Source organism: Scyliorhinus canicula, chromosome 11 (assembly GCF_902713615.1).
Source record: "Scyliorhinus canicula chromosome 11, sScyCan1.1, whole genome shotgun sequence".
Taxonomy (NCBI): Eukaryota; Metazoa; Chordata; class Chondrichthyes; order Carcharhiniformes; family Scyliorhinidae; genus Scyliorhinus; species Scyliorhinus canicula.
The window spans coordinates 34,357,364-34,383,851 of record NC_052156.1 but is presented as its reverse complement, the minus strand read 5'-3'; the positions used below and the strand labels follow the sequence as shown (position 1 = coordinate 34,383,851).

Sequence of the window (26,488 nt, the reverse complement as noted above, 5' to 3'; positions counted from 1 at the left end):
AACACTCAGCTGTTTCTTCATATCACGTGGAGTGAATCTATTTGACTGGAGACTGGCATCTTTGATGGTAGAAACCTCGAGAGGATGCAACAATGGGGTCATTCACTCGGCACTTCTGACTGAAATTGGTTTGAATGCTTCAGATTTGTATTTTGCACTCTAGTGCTCGCTTCATCGTTATGGAGGATGGAAATATTCATGAAACCTAATTGCGGTTTAGCTCAGGTAGGCTAGACAGCTGGTTTGTAATGCAGAACCAGGCCAGCAGCGCAGGTTCAATTCCCGTACCGGCTTACAGGCGCCGGAATGTGGCGATTAGGGGCTTTTCACAATAACTTTATACTTGTGACAATAAAAGATTATTATTATGAATTGTTCACCCCTAGTTGTTTAATTGCCCGCCACCATTCTTATTGGATATGACAGGACTGCAGAGCTTTGATCTGATCTGTTGATTCTGGGAACGCTTAACTCTCATTATTGCATGCATTTCTGCTTTTCAGCATGCATGTCACTCTGTTTTGTAGCTTCACCAAATTCAGTCTGCCTGGTGTTGCTCCTGGCGTGATCATCTACACTCTTCATTGAATTGGGTGGTTACCTGGCTTGATCCTAATGGTTCAGCAAAGGGGTATGGTGGACCATGAGATAAGAGACAGTAGTGAAATATACTTACTCTACTGCTGGTGGCCCACAGCGCCTCAAGGATGGCCAGTTTGGAACTGATAGATCCATCCCACATGGCAACGTGGTCGCATGACATGGTGAAGGGTGTCCTCATAGTGAACAAGAACTACTTTTATTTATAAATTCCTTTAATATGGTATAATGTACCAATTAACTTAATAGGAGTGTTATCAAGCAACATTTGACATAGGATATTGGAGAAAATAATCAAATGTTTGTTGAAAGATGTAGATTTTAAGGTGTGCCTTGAGGGAAGAAAGAGCATAGAGTGGAGGAGCAATCTAGGGAGAGAATCCAGGGCTTCGGGCCTTGGCAGCTGAAGGTGTGGTTGGCAGTGATAGAGTAATCATTGGCGCTCACAATGCCAGTCTTCAAGGAGCACTTTTCTTAGTAGATTGTAGAGCTAGAGGAAAATACAGAGATAAAGGTGGAACTTAGCCTCCACGAGGACTGAGTGGTTATCACGCCAACCAATATTTCCTGAAAAGGAGGTGTATGTGCCAGACAGATTGGCAAGGCCAAGAGCAAGAACCTTAACACATAGGGCGACATGGACGCACAGTGATTAGCACTGTTTCTTCACAGCGCTAGGGTCCCAGGTTCGATTCCCAGCTTGGGTCACTGTCGGTGCGGAGTCTACACGTTCTCCCCGTGTCTACGTGGGTTTCCTCTGGGTGCTCCAGTTTCCTCCCACAAGTCCCAAAAGACATGCTGTTGGGTGAATTGGACTTTCTGAATTCTCACTCTTATGTACCCAAACAGGTGCCAGAATGTGGTGACTAGGAGCTTTTCACAGTAACTTCATTGCAGTGTTAATGTAAGCCTACTTGTGACAATAATAAAGCTGATTATTATTATTACTTGATGCATACCTAGTTTGGCAATTGTGGCCTTGTGGACTTGGCTATCGTGGTGCTAGCAAACCACTCCTGATGCTGCTTAGCGAGGCTCCCCACCCAGAGTTCCTCCTGTGCCCTTGCTACCCTCAATGCTTCTTCCAGGGTTAAACATGATGGAGTACTGATTTATCAACTGAGGGAGGGCAGTGAGAGCTTTCCCTTGTCCATGTTTGGCATGATGTTATGAGCCTTTATGGAGTCCATAGTCGATGTTGAGGACTTCAAGGACCACTCCCTCCTGATTGTAACTCCCTGCTGGTGAGAGAAGATATAACCACAGGTGATGCTGAAGGAATCTGGGACATTGACTGACTGTCATGTTCACAGAATTGTACCTACGTGAGGCTATTGCATAACCTGTGGTACTACAACTCTGCAAATATTTGACACATCATCAGTTGTTAGTTAGGTACATCCAAATTTGATGCCTAGGTCGATGCTAGATGTTCTGCCCTGTTTTAATCTAAACATTTGTAGTGGTTTGATGCAACTGAGTGGCTTGCTCTCCGATTTGAGAGGGTAGTTGAAGCCATCAAATTGTGGTGGCATTGAAGTCCTTTGAAGCCATGCTCTGTGAAGATAACTGGTTTCTTTCAAAGACATTATCAAATGTTACGTAGTGGAGTGACTCACCAAGCCAACAGCATCTCCCTGAGCCGGGACCTCCACTATCAGGAACACTGACTTCCAAGTCTTGACTTGGAGATAAACAGCCATTATTTTTTTGTTGGTGGATTAAAAGCCTGAAATATTCTATCTGATGCCATTGTGGAGTACAATCTCCACATGAATAACCACATGAATAACTCAGAGGAACAGATGGATCTTGGGGTAATTGTTCAGAAATCCCTGTCAGCGGCAGAACAGGTGAATAGGGTAGTTAAGAAGGCATTTGGGACACTTGCTTTTATCAGTCGTGACATAGAATATAAGAGCACAGTGGTTATGATGGAGCTGTGCAGAATATTGGTTAGGCCGCAGCTGGAGTACTGTGTGCAGTTCTGGTCACTGTACTAATCAAAAGGATATGATTGCAGTGGATGGGGTACAGAGGAGATTCACCAGGATGTGACCAGCGATGGAGCATCTGAGCTATCAAGAGAGACTGGATATGCATGATTGTTTTTCTTTAGAGCAGAGAAGGCTGGGGGTGGAGGGATATGATTGAGGTGTATAAGATTGAGGGCTTTGGAAAGGCTAAGTAGGAAGCGGCTGTTCCCCTTGGTTAAGTGGTCAATATCAAGGGAGCATAGTTTTAGGGTGAGGTGCAGGAGATTTTGAGGGGATTTGAGAAAAAAAAAATGAGGGTGGTGAGAATCTGGAATGCACGGCCTGGCAGGATAGTGGAGGCTGGAAACCGCACAACATTTAAAAGGCACTTGGGTGAGCATTTGGAACACCATCACGTTTAAGGATATGGGACAAGCTCTGATAAGTAGGATTAGTACGAGGTTATTGCCGATGCAGACTCGATGGGCCGAAGGGCATTTTCTGCACTGCATAACTCTATGCCACATCAGAACAGCTTGAGGGATTGTGCAATAGTAATGTTATTTGAATATTGAAAATATTGGATTGGATAGGATTGGATTTGTTTACTGTCGCGTGTACCGAGGTACAGTAAAAAGTATTTTTCTGAGAGAAGCTCAAACAGATTATTTAGTACATTAAAATAAAATAACATGAAAATGCATAAAAGGGCAACACAAGGTCCACAATGTAAATACATAGACACCGGCATCGGGTGAAGCATACAGGAGTGTAATATTAATCAGGTCAGTCCATAGGTGAGTTGTTTAGGAGTCTGATGACAGCGGGGAAGAAGCTGTTTTTGAATCTGTTTGTGAGTGTTCTCCGATTTTTGTATCTCCTGCCCGATGGAAGAAGTTGGAAGAGTAAGTAAGCCGGGTGGGAGGGATCTTTGATTATACTGTCTGCTTTCTCCTGGCAGCGGGAGGTGTAGATAGAGTCAATGGGTGGGAGGCCGGTTTGTGTGATGGACTGGGCTGTGTTCACGACTCTTTGAAGTTTCTTGCAGTCTTGGGCCGAGCAGTTGCCATACCAGGCTGTGATGCAACCAGATAGGATGCTACTCTGATGCATCTGTAAAAGTTGGTAAGAGTCAGTGTGGACATGCCGAATTTCCTTAGTTTCCTGAGGAAGTATAGGCGCTGTTGTACTTTCTTAGTGGTAGCGTCAACGTGGTGGACCAAGACAGATTTTTGGTGATGTGCACGTCTAGGAATTTGAAGCTGTTAACCATCTCCACCTCTGCTCCGTTGATGCAGACAGGGGTGCGTACAGTACTTTGCTTCCTGAAGTCAGTGACTAGCTCTTTAGTGTTGCTGGCATTGAGAGATAGATTGTTGTCGGAGCATCACTCTATTAAGTTCTCTATCTCCCTCCTGTATTGTGACTTGCCGTTAGTCGAGATCCAACCCACTATAGTTTTGTCGACAGCGAACTGGTAGATGGAGTTGGAACCAAATTTTGCCACGCAGTCATGTATGTACAGGGAGTATAATACGGGCAAGTGCGCAGCCTTGTGGGGCCCCGGTATTGAGGACTATTGTGGAGGAGGTGTTTATTCTTACTGAATGTGGTCTTTGGGTCAGAAAGTCGAGGATCCAGTTGCCAAGTGAGGAGCCAAGTCCTAGGTTTTGGAGCTTTGCTATGAGCTTGGCTGGGATTATGATGTTGAAGGCGGAGCTGCAGTCAATAAATAGATACAAATTTAATGTCCCAGGTCAATAACCTGTCATAATAACTGAAAGGAGTTAGAAATGTAACAGTCTACAAATACAGAGCCAAGAGAAAATGGTTGATGGGGTACAAGTGAGGTGGAAACGGAAGAATAAAAGGGAAAGACAATGGAAATGGTTTACAGTATCTAACGATGAATACTTTCTTTTTAATTATAGGGTGAAATTAAGATCTCAATTAGCATTGAAGATGAAGCCAATAAAGACTTGCCTCCTGCTGCTTTGCTGTATAGGCCAATACGGCAGTGTGTATATGGAGTCCTCTTTAGCCTAGCTGAGGCTAGGAAAAAAGCCGAAAGACTTGCACTAAGAAAAAATAGATTCCCTACTGAAAGTAAGTTTATTTTATATTTTACATTGTGAAATTTATAGCATAACATTGTAAAATTTATACTGATATTTTGAAAAAATCTGCTATCTTGATGAAGCAAATGCTGGTCAAAGAGTTCTTTCTGAATTCCAAACTAAAGTCACCTGCATTTGGAAATGCAAAATGTTTTGTTGGGCATTGAAGATGATCAGAATGTGTAACATAAATTAGATTTTTTTGAATACCATATGACCTGAATTACATGTTTATTGTTTATTTTAGTTGACAAGTCGCATTGCACAGGAGCACACCGAAGTCTCTTCCATTTCGATAATAAGTTGCCTTTCCATTTATACGACCAAAATGGATGACCTCACACTTCTCCAAGTTAACCTTCATCTGCCACATTTCGGCCCACTCACCTAACCTATCTATATCCATTTGTCCAGTATCCATTCTCGTTACAAATTATTGTCCCACCTATTTTAGTGTCATCTGCAAATTTGGCTATAGAAGCTTGTATCTCTGTATTCAAGTTGGTAATATGGATTGTAAATAGTTGGGGCCCAAGGACTGAACCCTGTCGCACCCCACTAGTTCCATCTTGCCATCCAGAGAAAGAGCCTTTAACCTCAACTATCTTCTGTCCATTGGCAAGTCTTTTATCCAAGCTAATAAATTATCTCCAACCCCATATGATCTAACCTCGTGTATTAACCATCTGTGCACACCTTATCTAATGCCTTCCAAGCCCAGATATACTACATCTAAAGGATCCCCATTATCCACTTTGTTTCTTACATCTTCGAAGAACCCTAGCAAATTAGTCAAATATGATTTGCCCGTCATAAAACCATGCTGACTCTGATGGATTGCATTTTATTATTCCAAATGTCCTGATATTATTTCCTTAATGGATTCTAATAATTTCCCAACAACAGATGTTGAACTAACTGGTTTGTAATTTATTTTTTTAAAAATAATTTTTATTCAAATTTTCACAAAATATCAATAACGGAAAAAACTAAGAACAGAAAGAACAAACCCCCCCCCCAATGTATACAAAAAAGAAGAAATAAATTAACGCCCGTCATTAACAAAGAACAAATATACACGTCCCTTCAGCCCAAAGGGCCTCCTTCTGCACTGTAAATTTTATGTAAAAGACGCCATCTCCATCCTCTTCCCCGTCCATTACCCACTTACGCACCATCACTGCGTTGGCAGCCCAATAATACCCACAGAGGTTGGGCAGCGCCAGCCCCCCCCCCCTATCCCTGCCCCGCTCCAAGAACACCCTTCTCACCCTCTGGGTACCGTGCGCCCACACAAACCCCGTAATGCTCCTGTTAACCCGCCTGAAAAAGGCCTTCGGTATAAGGATGGGAAGGCACTGGAACAGGAACAGAAATCTCGGGAGCACCGTCATCTTGCTCCCTACCCACCAGAGACAGCGGCAACATGTCTCATCTCTTAAACTCCTCCTCCATTTGCTCCACCAGCCTTGTGAGGTTAAGCTTATGCAAGGCCCCCCAGCTCCTGGCCACATGGACCCCCAAGTACCTGAAGCTCCTCTCTGCCCTTTTTAGTGGGAGCCTACCAATCCCCCCTCCTGGTTCCCCGGGTGTACAACGAACAGCTCGCTCTTCCCCAAGTTGAGCTTGTACCCCAAGAAATCCCCAAATTCCCGGAGAATCCTCATCACCTCCGGCATTCCCCCCCACCGGGTCCGCCACATACAACTATAGGTCATCCGCATAGAGCGACACTCTGTGCTCCTCCCCACCCCGCACCAGCCCCCTCCAGTTCCTCGACTCCCTCAGCACCATGGCCAGGGGTTCAATTGCCAGCGCTAAAAGCAGGGGGGACAAGGGACACCCCTGCCTCGTCCCTCGGTATAACCGAAAATACTCCGACCTCCTATTCATGGCCACGCTCACCATCGGGGCCTCGTACAACAGCCTGACCCACCTGACAAACCCCTCCCCAAACCCGAACCTTTCCAGCACCTCCCACAAGTACCCCCACTCAACCCTATCAAAGGCCTTCTCCGCGTAAAACGCTACCACTATCTCCGCCCCTTCTACCGCCGGCATCATTATAACATTCAAGAGCCTCCGTATGTTAGTGTTCAGCTGCCTCCCCATCATGAACCCCGTTTGATCCTGGTGGATAACCTGCCACAGTCCTCTATCCTCGTGGCTAAAATCTTCACCAACAGCTTGGCATCTACATTTAAGAGTGAGATCGGCCTGTATGACCGACACTGCAGGGGATCCTTGTTCCACTTAAGGATCAAGGAAATCCGTGCCCGAGACATCGTCGGAGGCAGAGCCCCCCCTTCCCTTGCCTCGTTGAAGGTCCTAACCAACAGGGGGCCCAACAGGTCTGCATACATCTTCTAGAATTCGACCGGGAACCCATCCGGCACCGGCGCCTTCCACGACTGCATGCTCCCTATCCCTTTGACCAGCTCAACCGGCACCCCCAGTCCCTCGAACTGTCCCTCCTCCACCCTCGGGAATCTCAGCCGGTCTAAAAAGCACCCCATCTCCCCCTCCTCCGCTGGGGGTTCGGACCAATACAGTTCCTCATAAAAGTCCCTGAAGACCCCATTAATATCTACCCCCCTGCGCAACACATTTCCTCCCCTATCCTTAACTCCACCAATCTCCCTGGCCGCATCCCGCTTCCTGCTCGCCTTCTCCCCATATTCATACACCACTCCCTGTGCCTTCCTCCACTGAGCTTCCGCGTTTCTGGTGGTCAGCAAGTCGAACTCAGCCTGGAGACTACGCCGCTCCCTCAGCAATCCCTCCTCCGGAGCCTCCGCGTATCTCATGTCCACCCTCACCATCTCCCCCACCAGTCTCTCCCTCACTCTCTGCTCCCTTCTCCCCCTGTGGGCTCGAATGGAGATCAACTCCCCCCTAACCACTGCCTTCAGCGCCTCCCAGACCGTCCCCACTCAGACCTCCCCATTGTCGTTGGCCTCCAGGTACCTCTCGATACATCCTCGAACCCGCCCACCCACCTCCTCATCCGCCAGCAGCCCCACCTCCAAGCGCCAAAACGGGCGCTGGTCTCTCTCCTCCCCCAGCTCGAGGTCCACCCAGTGCGGGGCATGGTCAGAAATGGCTATCGCCGAATACTCAGCATCCTCCACCCTCGCAATCAGCGCCCTACTCATAATGAAAAAATCACTAACTGGTCTGTAATGTCCTACATTCTGCCTCACTTTTTAAAAAAAATATAATTTTAATTGGAATTTTTTTACAGAAAATATAAAACATAACGACAAACAATGAAATGCAAAATAACCCATAATTTTGTTAATTTTTTTTTTAAATTTAGATTAGCCAATTATTTTTTCCAATTAAGGGGCAATTTAGCGTGGCCAATCCACCTACTCTGCACATTTTTGGGTTGTGGGGGCGAAACCCACGCAGACACGGGGAGAACGTGCAAACTCCACACGGACAGTGACCCAGAGCCGGGATCGAACCTGGGACCTCAGCGCCGTGAGGCGGTTGTGCTAACCACTAGGCCACCGTGCTGCCGAAAATAACCCATAATAACCGTACCACCCCCAGACCGTATCGACGCATGTATCCCACCCCCCCAACCCCAATGAACAACAAAAGAACTTCAAAATAAATTTAAATTAAATAAACAAACATAGTCATCCCCCCCCCCCCCCCCCCCCCCCCCGGGTTGCTGCTGCTACTGTCCCCGTACCCTATCGTTGAGCCAGAAAGTCGAGAAAAGGTTGCCACCGCCTAAACAACCCTTGTACCAACCCTCTCAGGGCGAATTTGACCTTCTCTAGCTTAATGAAACCCGCCATGTCATTGATCCAGGTCTCCACGCTTGGGGTCCTCGCATCCTTCCATTGTAGCAAGATCCTTCGCCGGGCTACTAGGGACGCAAAGGCCAGCACACCGGCCTCTTTCGTCTCCTGCACTCCCGGCTCCACCCCAACCCCAAAAATCACGAGTCCCCATCCTGGCTTGACCCTGGATCCCACCACCCTCGACACTGTCCTCGCCACCCCCTTCCAGAACTCCTCCAGCGCCGGGCATGCCCAGAACATATGGGCATGGTTCGCTGGACTCCCCGAGCACCTGACACACCTGTCTTCACCCCCAAAGAACCTACTCATCCTTGTCCCAGTCATGTGGGCCCGGTGCAGCACCTTGAATTGGATGAGGGTAAGCCGCGCACACGAGGAGGAAGAATTAACCCTCTCCAGGGCATCAGCCCATGTCCCGTCTTCGATCTGTTCCCCCAGTTCCCCCTCCCACTTAGCTTTCAGCTCCTCTACTGACGCCTCCTCTGCCTCCTGCATAACCTTGTAGATATCAGATATCTTCCCCTCTCTGACCCAGACCCCCGAAAGCACCCTGTCGCTCACCCCCCTCGCGGGAAGCGAAGGGAATCCATCCACCTGCCGCCTAGCAAATGCCTTTACCTGCAGATACCTGAACATGTTCCCCGGGGGGAGCCCAAATTTCTCCTCCAACTCCCCCAGGCTCGCAAACCTCCCATCAATAAACAGGTCCCTCAGCTGCCTGATGCCCGCTCTGTACCAACCCTGAAATCCCCCATCAATGTTCCCGGGGACGAACCTATGGTTCCCCCTTAACGGAGCCTCCATCGAGCCCCCCACTTCTCCCCTATGTCGTCTCCACTGCCCCCAAATCTTGAGGGTAGCCGCCACCACCGGACTCGTGGTATACCTCGTAGGAGGGAGCGGCCACGGCGCCGTTACCAGGGCCCCCAGGCTTGTATCTCCACAGGACGCCCTCCATCCGTTTCCATGCTGCCCCCTCCCCCTCCATTACCCGCTTGCGCACCATCGACACATTGGCCGCCCAATAATACCCCGAGAGATTGGGTAACGCCAGCCCCCCCCCATCTCTACCCCGCTCCAAGAAGATCCTCTTCACCCTCGGGGTCCCATGCGCCCAAACAAAGCTCGTGATGCTGCTCGTAACCCTTCTAAAAAAAGGCCCTAGGGATAAAGATGGGCAAACACTGAAAAAGGAACAAGAACCTCGGGAGAACCGTCATTTTGACGGACTGCACTCTACCCGCCAACGATAGCGGCACCATGTCCCACCTTTTAAATTCCTCTTCCATCTGCTCCACCAGCCTGGTAAAATTAAGCTTATGGACAGTCCCCCAACTCCTGGCCACCTGCACCCCCAGGTATCTGAAACTCTTCACTGCCCTCTTAAATGGGAGTCTCCCAATTCCCCCCTCCTGATCACCCGGGTGTACTAAAAATACCTCACTCTTGCCTAAATTTAACTTATAGCCCGAGAAGCCCCCAAATTCCGCTAACAGCTCCATCACCCCCGGCATTCCCCCTTCTGGATCCACCACATACAACAGCAGGTCGTCCGCATACAGCGATACACGATGTTCCTCCCCACCCCGCACCAGACCCCTCCATCTCCCTGACTCCCTCAACGCCATAGCCAAAGGTTCAATCGCCAGTGCAAAGAGCAAGGGGGACAGGGGGCACCCCTGCCTGGTCCCACGGTAGAGCCTAAAGTACTCCGATCTCCTTCCATTTGTAACTACACTCGCCATCGGAGCCGCGTAGAGCAGCCTCACCCATTTGATGAATCCCTCCCCGAATCCGAACCGCTCCAGCACCTCCCACAGGTACCCCCACTCAACTCTATCAAACGCTTTCTCCGCATCCAGCGCCACCACTATCTCCGCCTCCCCCTCCACTGCCGGCATCATAATAACATTTAGCAGTCTCCGCACATTCGTGTTGAGCTGCCGTCCCTTGACAAATCCTGTCTGATCCTCATGTATCACCCCTGGCACACAGTCCTCTATCCTGGTGGCCAGGATCTTCGCCAGCAACTTAGCGTCAACATTGAGGAGCGAGATAGGCCTGTATGATCCACACTGCAAGGGGTCCTTATCCCGCTTTAGGATCAGAGAGATCAGTGCCCGCGACATCGTCGGGGGCAAAGCCCCCCCCCCTCCCATGCCTCATTGAAAGCTCGCACCAACAGGGGGCCCACCAGATCTGCAAACTTTTTATAAAATTCCACCGGGAACCCGTCCGGCCCCGGCGCCTTACCTGACTGCATTTGTCCAATCCCCCGACTAGCTCCTCCAACTCTATCGGCGCCCCCAGCCCCTCTACCAGCTCCTCTTGAACCCTTGGGAACCATAGCCTGTTCATGAAGCTCTCCATCCCCCCTCTCCCCATCGGAGGTTTTGACCGGTACAGTTCCTCGTAGAAGTCCCTAAAGGCCCCATTTACTTCTGTCCCCTTCTGCACTACATTCCCACCCCTATCCGTCACTCCACCAATTTCCCTAGCCGCATCTCGCCTGCGGAGCTGATGCGCCAACATCCTGCTCGCCTTCTCCCCATACTCATATACCGTGCCCTGCGACCTCCTCCACTGTGTCTCCGCCTTTCTGGTGGTCAACAAGTCAAATTTGGCCTGCAAACTGCGCCGTTCCCCCAGCAACCCCTCCTCCGGTGCCTCCGTGTATCTCCTGTCCACATCCAGGAGCTCTCCCACCAGTCTCTTCCTCTCCTTCCTCTCCCTCCTTTCCCTATGGGCCCGGATGGAGATCAGCTCTCCCCGGATCACTGCTTTCAGCGCCTCCCAGACCATCCCCACCCGGACCTCCCCCGTATCATTGGTATCAAGATACCCCTCAATACTTCCCCGGACCCTCCTACACACCTCCTCATCAGCCAGCAGCCCCACATCCAGGCGCCAGAGCGGGCGCTGGTCCCGCGCCTCCCCCATCTCCAGATCAACCCAGTGCGGAGCATGGTCTGAGATCGCTATTGCCGAATACTCTGCATCCTGCACCTTCGGGATCAATCCCCTGCTCAGGATGAAAAAATCTATTCGGGTATAGACCCTATGGACATGGGAGAATAAGGAATACACCCACGCTCTCGGCCTCCCAAACCTCCAGGGATCCACCCCTCCCATCTGGTCCATAAACCCCCTCAGCACTCTGGCCGCCGCCGGTCTCCTACCCGTCCTTGAACTGGACCGGTCCAGTGGAGGATCCAGCACTGTGTTAAAGTCTCCCCCCATGATCAGGCCCCCTGCCTCCAGGTCCGGAATGCGGCCCAACAAGCACCTCATGAAGCCGGCATCATCCCAATTCGGGGCATATACATTAACCAGCACCACCTTCTCTCCCTGCAGCCTACCCTTCACCATAATATATCTGCCCTCCTTGTCCGACACCACCTCAGCCGCCTCGAACGCCACCCTCTTCCCCACCAGGATCGCCACCCCCCGGTTCTTCGCGTCCAATCCTGAGTGAAAAACCTGCCCCACCCACCCCTTCTGCCTCACTTTTTGAATAAGCATTTTTTCAATCCATTGGCACCTTTCCTGTGTCCAAGGAATTTTGGAATATTATAACCAGCGGATCTACTCTTTCCGCTGCCACTTCCTTTAACACGCTAGGATTTAGGCCTTCAGGCCCTGGGGACTTGTCTGCTTTCAAGGCCAATAGTTTGTTGAATACTGTTTCCCTATTAATATTGGTTGTTCTTATTCATAATATTCTTGTACTGCTATTTTTAGCTCCCCAACTTTATTTGTGAGGATTTTTGTGTTTTCGTTCATGGATTGTAGTCTTGTCTTTGCATTTTTCAGTCCTTCTAAGTCTGTTATTATTTAACATGGTGACCGTATCTTTTTTGAGCTGTCCAACACTCACTTTGTGCACCGTATTATTTTTTATTTCTATATGCTGGTACCCACCCCCTTGCCAATTTAGTTTCTACCCTCTCCAAACATGCCAGTGAACCCATGGATAGATAGTGAGCCAAAAATACATGGTTCAATATACCGGGGCCCAGGCTGCATGCTACTGATCTCCATCCAGCAGCTTATAGTTTAAATACATCCTAAAATGCCTAAAGATATTTAGGTTATTGCAGACAAAGTCAAAATCTGAGAAATTCTCCACCTAAAATCAAACTACAATGATCTGGTCAGACTGTACCTCGAGTACAATGTGTGGTTCTGATTATCAAGAAACAAGGAAGATATTCAAGTTCTGCAGGAAGAGCAAAGAGTTTGATTTCTAGTGCAAGTTATGAGGGAAGATGAGAGAAACCTGGGCTTTGTAACTTGGAAAGATGATGTCAAAGAAGTGATCTTCGAAGCATATAAATAGTTAAGGAAATGGAAAACATTTAATCTAGTGTCAGGCAAGATCGTGATGACATGAAAATATCCGGGAAATCCAATAGGTTGGAATGTGTTCTGCTGGTTATATATTAAAAACTATTGGAAAATTGAAGCTGTTTAAAGGTTTGGGCAGTTTGGTTAGCTTAAAGGAGCTAGTGTTTTTGGTACGTTGAAGAGCCTAGCAATATTGCAAACAGATGTTTGCTGAAGGCAAGCTGGTAGCAATGGGGACTAGAACATACAGGATTAGAATAAGGTGTCAGAGGACCAAAGGAGGAGGCAGGGTGTGAACTTTGCATTTACATTCTAAATGGTGGAATCATGAAATGAAGGTCATTAAATTAAGTTTGTCTTCTGAAGAGGTTTATTCAGATAAGGGAAGATCAGTGGGAAAATACTGTATATCTGAAGCAGTTGAACCTATGTAAAGGACGCTATTTTGAAACATCTGCTAACAGCAGGAATAGGAGCAAATTGTCTGTAAAGAAAGCCTGCCTTGTAAAACCAGTTGTTTTGTTCTATCTCAGAAGCAACCCCAAAGTGATATAACTGCCTGATGTAGTAATTCTTACTGGATGTTGTTTATAGTTTTTTTTTGAAACCTATAAGATTTTGTGGAAATTGGGGGGAATTTGCTCTGAAGGTAGTCAAATAAAGGTATTTAGAACTGAAAGGGACTTCCGGTGGCAGCCATGGAGTGAGTGGTCACACATTTGGTGGTTCCCACTCAAGGTGGATTTTGTTGGTCCTTCCCCACCCGTATGGGGGGCTTTTTGAGTACAAAAGGTGTGTGGGTGCCTAGGGAAGGTAATACTCCTCTGGTGAGATCAGTGAAAACATCAGAGGGCAGTTTCCTCGGTTCGCCACAGGTTAAGATGGCTGAGGGCAAGGGGCAGCACTGCCTGCCCAATGGTCTACGGAACAGCTGGTGGAGTTTCTTAATAACAAATTCCAGCAGCAGAGTAAGGAGGCCTCGGATGACCTGGCTAAGGGGTTGAGCCGCTCAGAGAAGCAAATAAAAATGTGGGGCAGAGGATGGGAGCTCAGGGTCTGGCGATTCAGAAGGTAGAGGTGGCGATGGGGGAGCATGAGGTGCAGAAGGCCTTGCTCAAGGTAAAAATAGAGATGGTTGTGGACAGCTAGAAGAGACTGAGAAAAATTGAAGGACCTGGGAAATCGCTCCAGATGACAGAATTTGAGCATGGTCGGGATGCCCAAGGGGGTGGAGGGAGTGGAAGCCCCCAATGTATGGCGCAAATGCTGAATCAGTTGATGGGGTTGGGGTCCTTTGACTGGTCCCTTGTGCTGGGTCGGGTACACAGGGCCCTGAGAAGGAGGCCGCTGATGGGGGTGCCACGGAGGGCAACGGTGGTGCCATTAAAAGATTTTGAAATGGGCAAGGCAGACCAGAAGGTGCACCTGGGAAGGGAGAGAATTGCGGATGTAACAAGACCTAGGTGCGGAGTTGGTGAAGAGGAGAGCCGGGTTCAACTGGGTAACTGCTGTCCTCTTCAAGAAGGGAGTGAAGATTGGGATCTTGTACCCTGCCCACTTGTGGGTGACTCATCAGAAGCAGGAATTTTATTTTGACTCGCCAGGGGAGGCGATGGACTTTGAGAGGAATGTGAGACACTGAACTTTGGAGAGGATCTTTGTGTTTATGGCAGAATGTTTGGGGTGGATTTTGATGGGGGAATAGTGATGGTGAAGGGAAAATCATGCGTGACAAATCTGTTGGAATTCTTTGAAGATGTAACCAGTACAGTCGACGGGGAGAACCAGTCGATGTGGTATATTTGGACTTTCAGAAGGCATTTAACAAAGGCCCGAATAAGAGATTATTGTGCAAAATTGAAGCGAATGGGATTGGGGGAAATGTATTGAGCTGAATAGTAAACTGGTTGGCAGAGAGGAAACAAAGAGTAGGCATTAATGGGTCCGTTTCGAATTTGCAGGCAGTAATCAGTGGGGTACCACAGGGATCGGTGCTGGGACCCCAGCTATTCACAATATATATTAATGATTTGGATGAGGGAACAAAATGTAGCATCTCAAAGTTTGTAGATGATACAAATTAGGTGGGAGGGTGAATTGTGACAAGGATGCAGGGATCCTACAGCAAGATCTGCACAGGTTGGACAAGTGGGCAAACCAATGGCAGATGCAGTATAATTTGGATAAGTGTGAGGTTATTCATTTTGGAAGCAAAAACAGGAAGCCAGAATACTACCTGAATGGTTGTAAATTGGGAGAGGAGATTGTGCAGCGGGACCTGGGTGTCCTTGTGCACCATTCGCTGAAGGTAAGCATGCAGGTGCAGCAGATGGTAAAGAAGGCTAATGGTATGTTGGCCTTCATTGAAAGAGGTTTCGAGTATAGAAGCAGGGATGTGTTGCTGCAGTTGTACAGGGCCATGATGAGGCCAGAACCAGGGGTCACAGTCTGAGGATTCAGGGTAAACCATTTTGGACTGATGTAAGGAGACATTTCTTCTCACAAAGAGTGGTGAGCCTGTGGAATTTGTTACTACAGGAAATGAAATGAAATGAAAATCACTTATTGTCACGAGTAGGCTTCAAATGAAGTTACTGTGAAAAGCCCCTAGTCGCCACATTCCTGCGCCTGTTCGGGGAGGCTGGTATGGGAATTGAACCGTGCTGCTGGCCTGCCTTGATCTGCTTCCACAGCCAGCGATTTAGCCCAGTGTGCTAAACCAACCAGTTGATGCTATAACTTTGAATATATTAAAGAGGCGGCTGGATATAGCACTTGGGGAGAAAGCAGGATTAGGCTACTGAGTTGGATGATCAGCCATGATCGTGATGAATGGTGGAGCAGGCTCGAAGGGCCAAAAGGCCTCCTCCTGCTCCTATCTTCTATGTATCTATGGTGAGTGTGCCTTTTGTTCTTCTTTGATGGTAGGAGGGGGAGGGTTGGACTGGAGGGTGATGGGGAGGTTAGAGGCCTTGAGCAGGGGCCACCGTGCTAGCTGGGCAGTCATGTTAACGGAAGTGAAGTGGGGAATCATCAGGGGGAAGGAGTGGGGTTAGTTCTTTGGGGTGAGGGGCAGGGTTGATGACATGCGTGTGGTTGGTATGGCGTAGTTGGACAGGGAAAGGTGGCGATGGAAATCCGACAACGGGCCTGGAGGGCATGTGGGGCAGCTGGCCCAAGAAGGGGTATGGCTGATCAGCAGGGGAGAGGAGCAGTGGGCCCTCTTACCATGCTGGTCACAAGGAACGTACGAGGGTTGAATGGGTCAGTTAAACGGTCACGTTTTCCCGCATCTGAGGAGTCTGAAGGTGGACATGGTGTATTGCCAGATTGACTTTTTCGTAATGACCAAGATACTTTTGGCAGGTTGGCCAACTCTGGGTATTCAGCGATTGTGATCTCTGACCACCCACTGCATTGGTGGATTTGCGGGTGGCTCAGCGGGAGGCCCAATGGCCACAGTGGAGGTTAGATGTGGGGTTGTTGGCGGATGAGGGTGTGTGTAAGCGGGTGAAGGCTGCCAAACGGGGCTATGTGGAGTGAGTGATGCGGGGGAGATCACTGCTGCCATGTTGTGAGAGGAACTTGTGGCTATAGTTCGGGGAGAGTTTATTTTGATTCGGGCACATAGGGAGGGGGCCGAGGAGAGGGCAAGGCTTGTCGATGAGATCTTGAGCGTGGGCAGGAGGTACTCTACTCTGCATCGGAGGAGGAGTTGCTGAGGGAGAGGCAGAGGCTCCAGCTGGAGTTTGCATTAATGTCTTTGGGGAAGGCGGTGAGGCAGTTGTGGAGGCCTGGGGGGCACTTTACATATACGGGAAGAGGCCGAGTAGAATGCTGGCCCATCAGTTGAGAAAGCAGGTGACGACAAGGGAGATTGGTAGAATGATGGGTGAGGGGCGTACGGTGGTGATGGACCCGGGGGGAGGGGGGGGGGGTGAATGGGATGCTTGAGGCCTTTTGTAGGGAATATGGGATGAGGCGGTTTCTGGATGAGTTGGAGTTTCCCACGGTGGAAGAGAAGTGGGTTCAGGGGCTGAAGGCCCTGCTTGGGCTGCAAGAGGTGATGGGTGGCATGAGGGCGATGCAGGCAGGGAAGACTCCAGGCCAGGACGGGTTTCCAGTCAAGTGTTGTAAAAAAATTTGGGTGGAGCTGGGGCCACTTCTGGTGAGGGCGTATAATAAGGCGAGAGAATGAGGGGAACTCCCACCTACGTTATAGCAGGCTTCCAAATCCCTGATTCTACAAAAGGATAAGGACCGGAGCAGTGTGGGTCATATTGCCCGATATCATTGTTGAATGTTGATGCCAAGCTTTTGGCGAAGGTGCTTGCATCGCAAATTGAGAACTATGCTGGGGTTGATCAGGGAGGATCAGATGTGAAAGGAAGACAGTTGCTGGCGAATGTGAGGTTACTTAATGTGATTGTGATGCCCTCGAGTGTGGGGGGGTGCAGGAGGTTGAGGTAGTGGTGATGATGGATGCACAGAAGGCTTTTGATTGGGTGGAATGGGTGTATTCGGTTGAGCTGCTAGGGGCGGTTTGGGTAGGGGCAGGGGTTTGTGGATTGGATTTGGCTACTGTGTACGGTGGCGAGTATGCAGACAAACCGAGTGAGTTTGCATTACTTTGGGCAACACTGTGGGACGGGGTGACCGCTCTCCCTGTTGATTTTCATCTTGGTGATAGAGCCAATGAGGGGGACGTTTTCAGGTGAGGGACATTTTGCCGCTGTCGCTGGGTGAAAATGACGGTGCTGCCTAGGTTTCAGTTCGCGTATCTTTGTCCCTAAATCGTTTTTCAGAAAAAATTGATGGGTTGATCTCAGGGCCTATCTGGATGGGGAACACCTGTGCGGCAGGCTTTTTTGGAATGGAGGGAGCGGGGAGGGAGGTGGTGGCTGGCGTTGTCGAATTTGATAAATTATTATTGGGTGGCAAGCATTGCTCTGATGAGGAGAGTCAGTTAGGCGGCATCGTGTAGGGGAACGAGTTTGAGGGCTTTGTTGTTGGCACCTTTGTCGTTCTCGTTGGCCAGAAATTCTGTTAGCCCAGTGGTGTGTCGGCTTTCAGGGTGTAGGGGCAGTGTAGGCAGCACTTGGGGTTAGAGGGTATGTCGTTGTGGGCACCTATTTGCGATAACAGGTTTGTGCCGGCAAGACTGGATTCGAGATTCTGGGGGTGGCGGCAGGTGGGGATTGAGTACTTCAGGGACTTGTTTATAGGGGGCAGGTTTGTGGGGTTGGAAGAATTGTATGAGTTGCCCAAGGGGAATGGTTTTGGGTACCTGCAGGTTCAGGAATTTGTGAGGAGAGAGGTACCGTCCTTCACGGGGTTGCCGTCTCCGGTGCTGCAAGATAATGTCAGAGGACGAAATAGGGGAGGGAAGATGTTGGATGTTTACAAGAAATTGATGGAGAAGGAGGGCACCCTGGTAGAGGATGTTAAGCACAAATGGGAGGAGGAGGTGGGGGCTGGGTCATGGGCTGAGGCCTTGTGGAGGGTGAATGTGTCCTCATCGTGTGTGAAATTAAGCCTCATCCGGTTTAAAGTGTTGCATAGGGTCCAAATGTCTGGTTCTGGGTCTGATGGTGAACCCTTCTACCGACCCCTGCAGAGTGAACTTAATCTTCTCCAACCTGGGGAATTCTGTCAGGTCGCTCATCCACAACCCTGCCTTCGGTGGCTCAGAGTCCCGCCAACACAACAAAATCTGTCTCCGGGCTATCAGGGAGGCAAAGGCCAATACACAATAATAATCTATTATTATCACAAGTAGGCTTACAGTAACAGGAGGTGGAAATATTTTATTGATTTCTTCAAGGAGGACTGAAGAGTCGGTTGGGGGGTGGGAGGTGATAAGGGGGTTAAAATGGGGAAGGCGTGGCATGGCTGGGGGTCAGTGTCAGAGGGGCTGGAGGGCAGTGCTTTATTGGGTTGATGTGATGTTCTTCTGATATTCTGTATAATTAGATTTTTGTTGATAAGCTTTGAATAAAAATATTTTTTTTAAAACAACTGAAAGTTAGTATTCATGTATAGCCATTGTTTTAGTGAAGTGCACTTCTCGTTGACGTCATTGTTTATTTTCTTAATAATCTTTTATTTAAAATCATAAAACATCAGAGACATCATTCTCTAGTTTTCAAATCCTTCCTTACATTAAATCAAATTGTGCAATACAGTTGAGGGCTGTTGTTTCAAGTTTCCTTTCGTTTTGGAGTAACCCTGGTGCTTACCATCAGCAATGCTCTTAACACTTCAATTTTGCTTTAATTTCAAGCTTGAGTACAATAAAAGTGCACAGTTTGAAAATACTTTGATAACAAAGATGAAGTTCACACACACTGATCAGCATTTAAAATGGTTGTCCTGAGAAAAGTGCAGAGAAAAACTCTGGAATTGTTTAAGAAATGTTGCAGCAAAAAGAAGTTTGATCATTATTCGATGGATCACTTATGATGAATCAATTGGCCATAATTGTCTTGTGATCATCAAACCACATTTTAGTGAGAGCTTCTTTGGGGGCCAGATTTACAAGCTGTCAACAAAGTTGAAACTAATTATAAAGGATATTCAGAGGTCCCTGAAGCTGTGTTCTACAAAGCAGTTACTGTTCTCCACAGGATGAAGCAGGATTTGTATGGTGAATACAAAACCCACTTCAGTACAAGATTCAAGTATCACCAGTCAGGTTGAACATAGAACAGTACAGCACAGTACAGGGCCTTTCAGCCCATGATATTGTGCCGACCATTTATCCTAATCTACGATCAACCTAACCTACACCCCTTCAATTTACTGCTGTCCATGTGCCTGTCCAAGAGTCGCTAAATGTCCCTAATGACTCTGACTCCACCACCTCCGCTGGCAGTGCATTCCACGCACCCACCACTCTCTATGTAAAGAACCTACCTCTGACATCTCCCCTATACCTTCCTCCCATCACCTTAAAATTATGTCCCTTTGTTTCCGCCCTGGGGAAAAGGCTCTGGCTATCCACTCTATCCATGCCTCTCATCACCTTGTACACCAGATCAAGTCACCTCTCTTCCTTCTTCGCTCCAGTGAGAAAAGCCCTAACTCCCTCAACTGATATTAATTTAGGTTAGCGTACTACCATGGCTTTACAACCCAGACCTTCCAATGATGCAGAGTAGATCTTTTAATTTTTAGTGCTGAGATGACCCAGCTGATAAGCTTTAACAAATATGCGAGTGGTGTGATAGCAAGGTGTTTCAAACTGTAAATACTTTGCGTTGTACAGTGTGTCTTCATTATGCCCTCTTGAAAACAAAGATAGTGCCACAAGGCCATGAGCAATGTTATTTTGATTCCAGACCTGAGCTTGGTGGGGAAAAATATTGATTCGTACAAGTTATCAGAAAATTAACATGGAAATATGCTAATTTTCACCAAGCAATTGAAAAGTCATAGACTGACCCTCTGGTTAAAAATGGTAGATATCTATTGGTAGAACTGCCCTGTGGAAAAGATCCTGCTCTTGGAAATACGCATTGATTATGGATGACTTCAAGTGATTCAAAGAATTTATTGTGCAGAAGAATGCCATTCGGCCCATCGAGTCTGCACCGGCCCTTGGAAAGAGCACCCTATTCAAGCCCACACCTCCACCCTATCCCTGTAATCCAGTGACACTACTTAACCTTTTTGGACACGAAGGACAATTTAGCATGGCCAATCCACATAACCTGCACATCTTTGGACTGTGGAAGGAAACCGGAGCACCCGGAGGAAACCCATGAAGACATGGGGAAAGCGTGTAGACTCGACCTGAAAGAATTTCAGTTAAAACCCATCGGTGCTTCACCTTAAAATGCGGTTAAATTACTAAGTTTTGCATCTGTGCAGACTTTCTACCAAATTTTCTATCATAGGTTCCTGCTATCACATAATGGAAACTGACTGTGAACATGTATTTGCACTTATCAGCCCCCCCTCCCTCCATCCCCACCTAGAGGTAGTGCAGCCTTGCATGTGTAGCAAGAGTATGATTATTGTGTGGGAGGTTTTCCAGAAGCAGTTCCCATTTACAAAAGCAGATGAATGAATGTATAATGAGAATAAGGACAGAATGCAGGATTCTAAAATCCTCAGAAGTACCTCCGTGTGCCATGATTCAATTATACTCTGTTCCAACTTGACATGAAGACCACAGATGGTTTTACAGATGGTATGTAAGCCCAGAGGAATTTGCTAGCTAGAGTAAAACTGCTTGTTTTTGCTGAAACACCTGACACTTTATTGCAGTTTGTGCTACAGAGTATCGACAATTTTGCAATAACAAAGCATGGAGAGAAAGCAGGCAAATGTGGCAATATGATAAATCTGTCTGACTAACCCGCTCTGTATTTTACACAGCAGAACTATAGCAATTAAATTTTATCTGTCAGGAATTATTACTGCTATTTTGTTAAATGAATGCCTTCCATGACATTGCATATGGAAATAAAGGCCAATTCCTGGCATAAAGGGTTGAGATAATTGGGCCAGAGCATGTAGATGTAACTAATTTTCCCATATACAATTAGTTATTTTTATATTTCCACTAAGTTTCTATGTCTATATCAGACTTGTTCAACCTTTTTGTGCAAGGAGCCATATTTCCATTGTTTTCTCACCCAGGTGGGCATATTTTCATCGTTTTCTCACTCAAGGGACCTATGATCAAATTTTGGAAAGATAAGGGCAAAATATTGCAACGCTGGAAATGTGAAATAAAAACAGAAAATGCTGGACAAACTCAGCAGCATCTGTGGAGAGAGAAAAACGCAGTTAATATTTTGAGTCCATATGACTCTTCTACAGAACTGAAGAGGGATAGAAATATGATGGATTATATATTGGCAGAGTGGGGGAGGGGAGAGCAGAATGGAAAGTCAATGATGGGTTGGAGCTAAGGAGAGATTGACAAAGATGTTGTGGACATTACAAAAAGGGCTGTTAATGGTGCATTAGGGACTGAAGAGTGTTAATAATGGCCATGTTAGGATAGCAGAATGTGTTCATAAGAGAACAAAGGTCAGTGCTCAGTGGGAGCAAAACTCAACAAGAAGGTAGCCATGATGTGGAGATGCCGGTGTTGGACTGGGGTGAGCACAGTAAGAAGTCTTACAACACCAGGCTAAAGTCCAACAGGTTTGTTTCAAATCATCAGCTTTCGGAGCACTGCTCCTTCCTCAGGTGAAAGAAGGTCAACAAGAAGGGACAGTGGCCGTTTTGAGAAGGGGCAAGGGAACCGAATAACAGAAAACAAGATGGAGTAGAAAGTTTACAGCCTAAAGTCATTAAGCTAATTTTTGAATCCAGAAGATGAGGTTTGGTACAACATTAAACATAATTCTTTTTTGAGTTTAATGTGAAGAAAAGAAGAAAAAAAGCTGAGTAAAAATAAAACTTATTTCAGTGAAATAAATTGATATTTGAAAACAAGATAATTAATTAATGATTAAAGATGCCTATTAGTGTGTTAGAGGGTGAGTGTGTATGTGCTTGGCTCACTCCCTGTCGCAGAGTGTTCACTGAGCTTCATGCACTGCGTGAATGGCGGAGTGTGCTGGTGTTTGGGGATGAAGGTGTGAGAAACCTGAGACTGGGCAAACACACACACACTTCACATATACACACACTGTCACACCCCCACATATACACTCATCCCACACGTGCACACTCTCAAACCGCCCCACACTCACTCCACACACTCACACACCCCACACTCGTCACACATACACTCTCAGCTCCCACACACACACCACACGTGCACGCATTCTCACACCCCGCCCCACACTCGCCACACATGCACGCATTCTCACACCCGCCCCACACTCGCCGCACGTGCACGCATTCTCATCCCCCCCCCACACTCACCACACGTGCACGCATTCTCACACCCCCCCCCATACTCTCCACACGTGCACGCATTCTCACCTCGCCACACGTGCACGCATTCTCACCTCGCCACACGTGCATGCATTCTCACACACCCCCCCCCCACTTGCCACACGTGCACACACACTCTCACCCCCCCCACACATGTGCACAGACTCTCACCCCCACACTCACCACGCACACCCCAACTCACTCCACTTCCAGTCACACTCTCACCCCCCCCACACTCCCTCACACTCACTCACTCCACACACTCTCACACATTCACCACACGCGTGCAGTCTCTCACATACACCTCACGCATACACTCTCACCCTCACCACTCACACCCCACACAAACATTCATAACCCCCCCTCCACACCCACGCATTCTGTGTGTGTGTGTCTCTCTCTGTCCCCATCCCACTTCTTACCTGAAAACATCCCTTTCTCCCCAGCCCGCTTACTGCTGCCAGTGTTCACTGTTCCCCCAATCACACTGTTTCATTCCCACATAAACATGGGAAAGGAATGACCCTTGATTGAAAATGCAGTTCCTTGCAGAACCCTCCCTCCACTTAACTCTCTTACTGGCATTTGAACACTGGTTCCACGGGCCAGTATAGATGGGCATGGCGAGCCAAATCTGGCCCACGGGTCAGGGTTTGGACAAGCCTGTTCTACATTTATAATGAATGCTGCTTATATAAGCTTGCCTCACTGTGATTAAACCATCTGACTGTGGCAGCGCAGCGCGTCCTCAAACTGGGGGAAAGGATGCAAATACACCGTGATAAGATTACAGAGGCACCTTATGTTATAAATTTGGATGTACAAAATTATAATGCTAAAAGGTGGAAGTGCTGGTATTGCCCACAGCAATTCAGAACAAAAGTTAATTTCCCCTCAATGAAGCCACAGATGTAAATGTGCGTATAGCTCTGACCCACTTATGTCACTACATAGATCTGGTCGATTTATAACCATTTGCATTTCTTTGCTTCCCCTCCCTCACTCCCATGTAGTTAATCCTAGTATCCCGTGGATATATGGTAGTACCCTTATGCACAGCTGCCTTCAGTTGTTAGATTATAGTGTAGTTTTTCCAGCATTCGTTTTTTTTGGCTTTCGATAGCTCTGAAACAGAATCAACTATGAATAATTAATAACAAAATACTGCATGTGCTGGAAATCTGAATTAAAATAGAGCCATAGAATTTCCATGGTGCAGAAAGAGGCCATTTGACACATCGGATTGGGTTTGATTTATTGTCATGTGTACCGACTACAGTGGCAGTCGAGGTACAGTGAAAAGTATTGTTCTGCATACAGACCAGACAGATCATTCCATACATAAAAAAACATAGGACATACAATAGATACACAATGTAAATATTGATATTGATTAAGTATTGATTGGCCCTTTGACAAAGGGTCATCTGGACTATGAGGGATTATGAGGCCCGTTTTTCCAAGGCAGCGGGAGGTGTAGACAGAGTTAATGGATGGGAGGTGGCTTTGCATCATGGACTGGGCTGTGTTCATGACTAGTTCCTTACGGTCTTGGGCTGAACAGTTGCCACACGAAGCAGCCAGATGGGATGCATTCTATGATGCATCTGTAAAAATTGGTAAGAGTCAATGTGGAGATGCCACAGTTTCTGAGGAAGTATAGGTGCTGTTGTGCTTACTTGGTCGTAGCATCGACCAGTTCAGATTGTTGGTGATGTACACACCTAGGAATTTGATGCTGTCATCCATTGCCACCGTGGCACTATTGATGCGTATATTGTACGATACGTCGCATCCTGAAGTCAATGACCAGCTCCTTAGTTTTGCTGACGTTAAGGGAGAGATTGTCGTTATACCATACCACTAGGTTCTCTATCTCCCTCCTGTACTTCTGACTCTTCGTTGTGTCGTCAGCAAACTTGTAAATGGAGTTGGAGCCAAATTTTGCCACACAGTTGTGTGGGGGAGGGGGGGGGGAGGTAGTAAGGGATAAGCATGCAGCCTTGTGGGGCCCCGGTATTGAGGGATATCGTGGAGGAGGTGTTGTTGTTTATCCTTACTGATTGTGGTCTATGGGTCAGAAAGTTGAAGATCCAGTTGCAGTGAGGAGCCAAGTCCTAGGTTTTGGAGTTTGAAATGAGCGTGGCAGGGATTGTGGTGTTAAAGGTGAAGCTGTAGTCAATGAATAGAAGTCTGACTAAGAAGTCCTTGATATCGAGATGCTCCAGGGATGAGTGTAGGGCCAAGGAGATGGTGTCTGCTGTGGACTGGTTGTGGCAATTGCAGTGAATCAAGGCATTCTGGGAGTTTGGAGTTGATGTGTCTCATGACCAACCTCTCGAAACAATTCATTACGATCGATGTCAGGGTCACCGAACTGCAGTAGCTGAGGCACGTTGCCTGGTTCTTCTTTGCCACCGGTATGATGGTGGGCGTCTTGAAGCAGATGGGAACCTCGGAATGGAGTAGGGAGTGGTTGAAGATGTCTGCGAACACACCCAGCAGTTGGTTTGGGTAGGATCTGAATGCACAACCAGGGACTCTGTCAGGACCCGTTTCTTTCCGAGGATTCACTTTCACGAAGGCCGATCTAACTTTGGAGGCTATGACCGTAGGTAATGGGTGTATCCGAGGGGGCTGAGGCAGCTGACAATGGTTTCTTGGTTTCCTGCCCGAAACAAGCATAGAATGCATTTAGTTCACCGGGGAGGGGTGCGCTACTGCCGGAAATTCTACTCTGCTTTGCATTGTAGCCCGTTATGTTGTTAAACCTTGCCACAACTGAAGTTTATCTGTGACTCTAGCTTAGTCTGGTGTTGTCTCTTGGTATCCCTGATGCTTTGTGAAGGTCATACCTGGATTTCTTGTGTAGGTCAGGTTCGCCTGTCTTGAACGCCCCAGACCTGGCCTTCAGTACGGAGTGACTCTCCCGATGGTTTCCGGTTGGGGAACGTACGCATTACCTTCTTTGGCATGCAATCTTCTACACACTTGCTGGAGTCTGCACTGACCCTCTGAAAGAGCATCCTACCTGAGCATAGGCCTATCCTCGCGCAACCCCACCTAACCTTTACATCTTTGGACTGTGGGAGGAAACCGGAACACCCAGAGGAAACCCACGCAGACACGAGTGCAAATTCCCCACAGACAGCCACCCAAGGCTGGCATTGAACCTGGGTCCTTGGCACTGAGAGGCAGCCTGTGTTGGAACTCTAATGAAAACTCAACAACCTAAAATACTGTCTGTTTCTCTCTCCACTGATGCTCCCTGGCCTGCTGAGTGTTTTCAGCATTCTCTGTTTTTATTATAAATAATTAAAACTTGCAGAACACAATTCCAGTGGCTTTAAATGGAGCTACGGCTAAATAATTCAAAGCTTCAACCACCAAGCTCCTGCCATTCACAGCATTCCAGGTTCCACAGAGTGGAATCGTCAAGGCCAAGAAAAGTTTCTTCTACCCACTTCACAAACCTGGCATTGTGTCTTTATCTCTTTCCCAGCCACATGGCTACTTCCAGGCACTTGCAGACTGCCTTATTTTTCCAATATGCCTAAACTTGCAAGATTGAGTGGTGAGTGAACTAGAATATGATTGCCCAATGGCTGAAAAAATACATTTTAGCATTTTAAAATAAAATGAATTCTTTTTTAAAAAAGCACAACGTAATATTCAAATATACTATTTAAGGATTCACAAAATGGTGTAATAAAGGGAGAAATGATGCACT

At 47.6% G+C, this 26,488-nt stretch overlaps 1 protein-coding gene across 3 annotated transcripts in view; it reads left to right on the top strand.

The window, feature by feature from the left end:
* The window catches only part of LOC119973996 (constitutive coactivator of PPAR-gamma-like protein 1 homolog), a 167,822-nt gene that overhangs the window by 98,596 nt on the left and 42,738 nt on the right, over positions 1-26,488 (top strand). For all 3 annotated transcript variants that reach the window (XM_038812752.1, XM_038812751.1, XM_038812753.1), the window contains exon 10: positions 4,508-4,682. In XM_038812752.1, the coding sequence (XP_038668680.1) occupies positions 4,508-4,682 (175 nt within the window). The remainder of the gene's footprint in view (positions 1-4,507; positions 4,683-26,488) is intronic.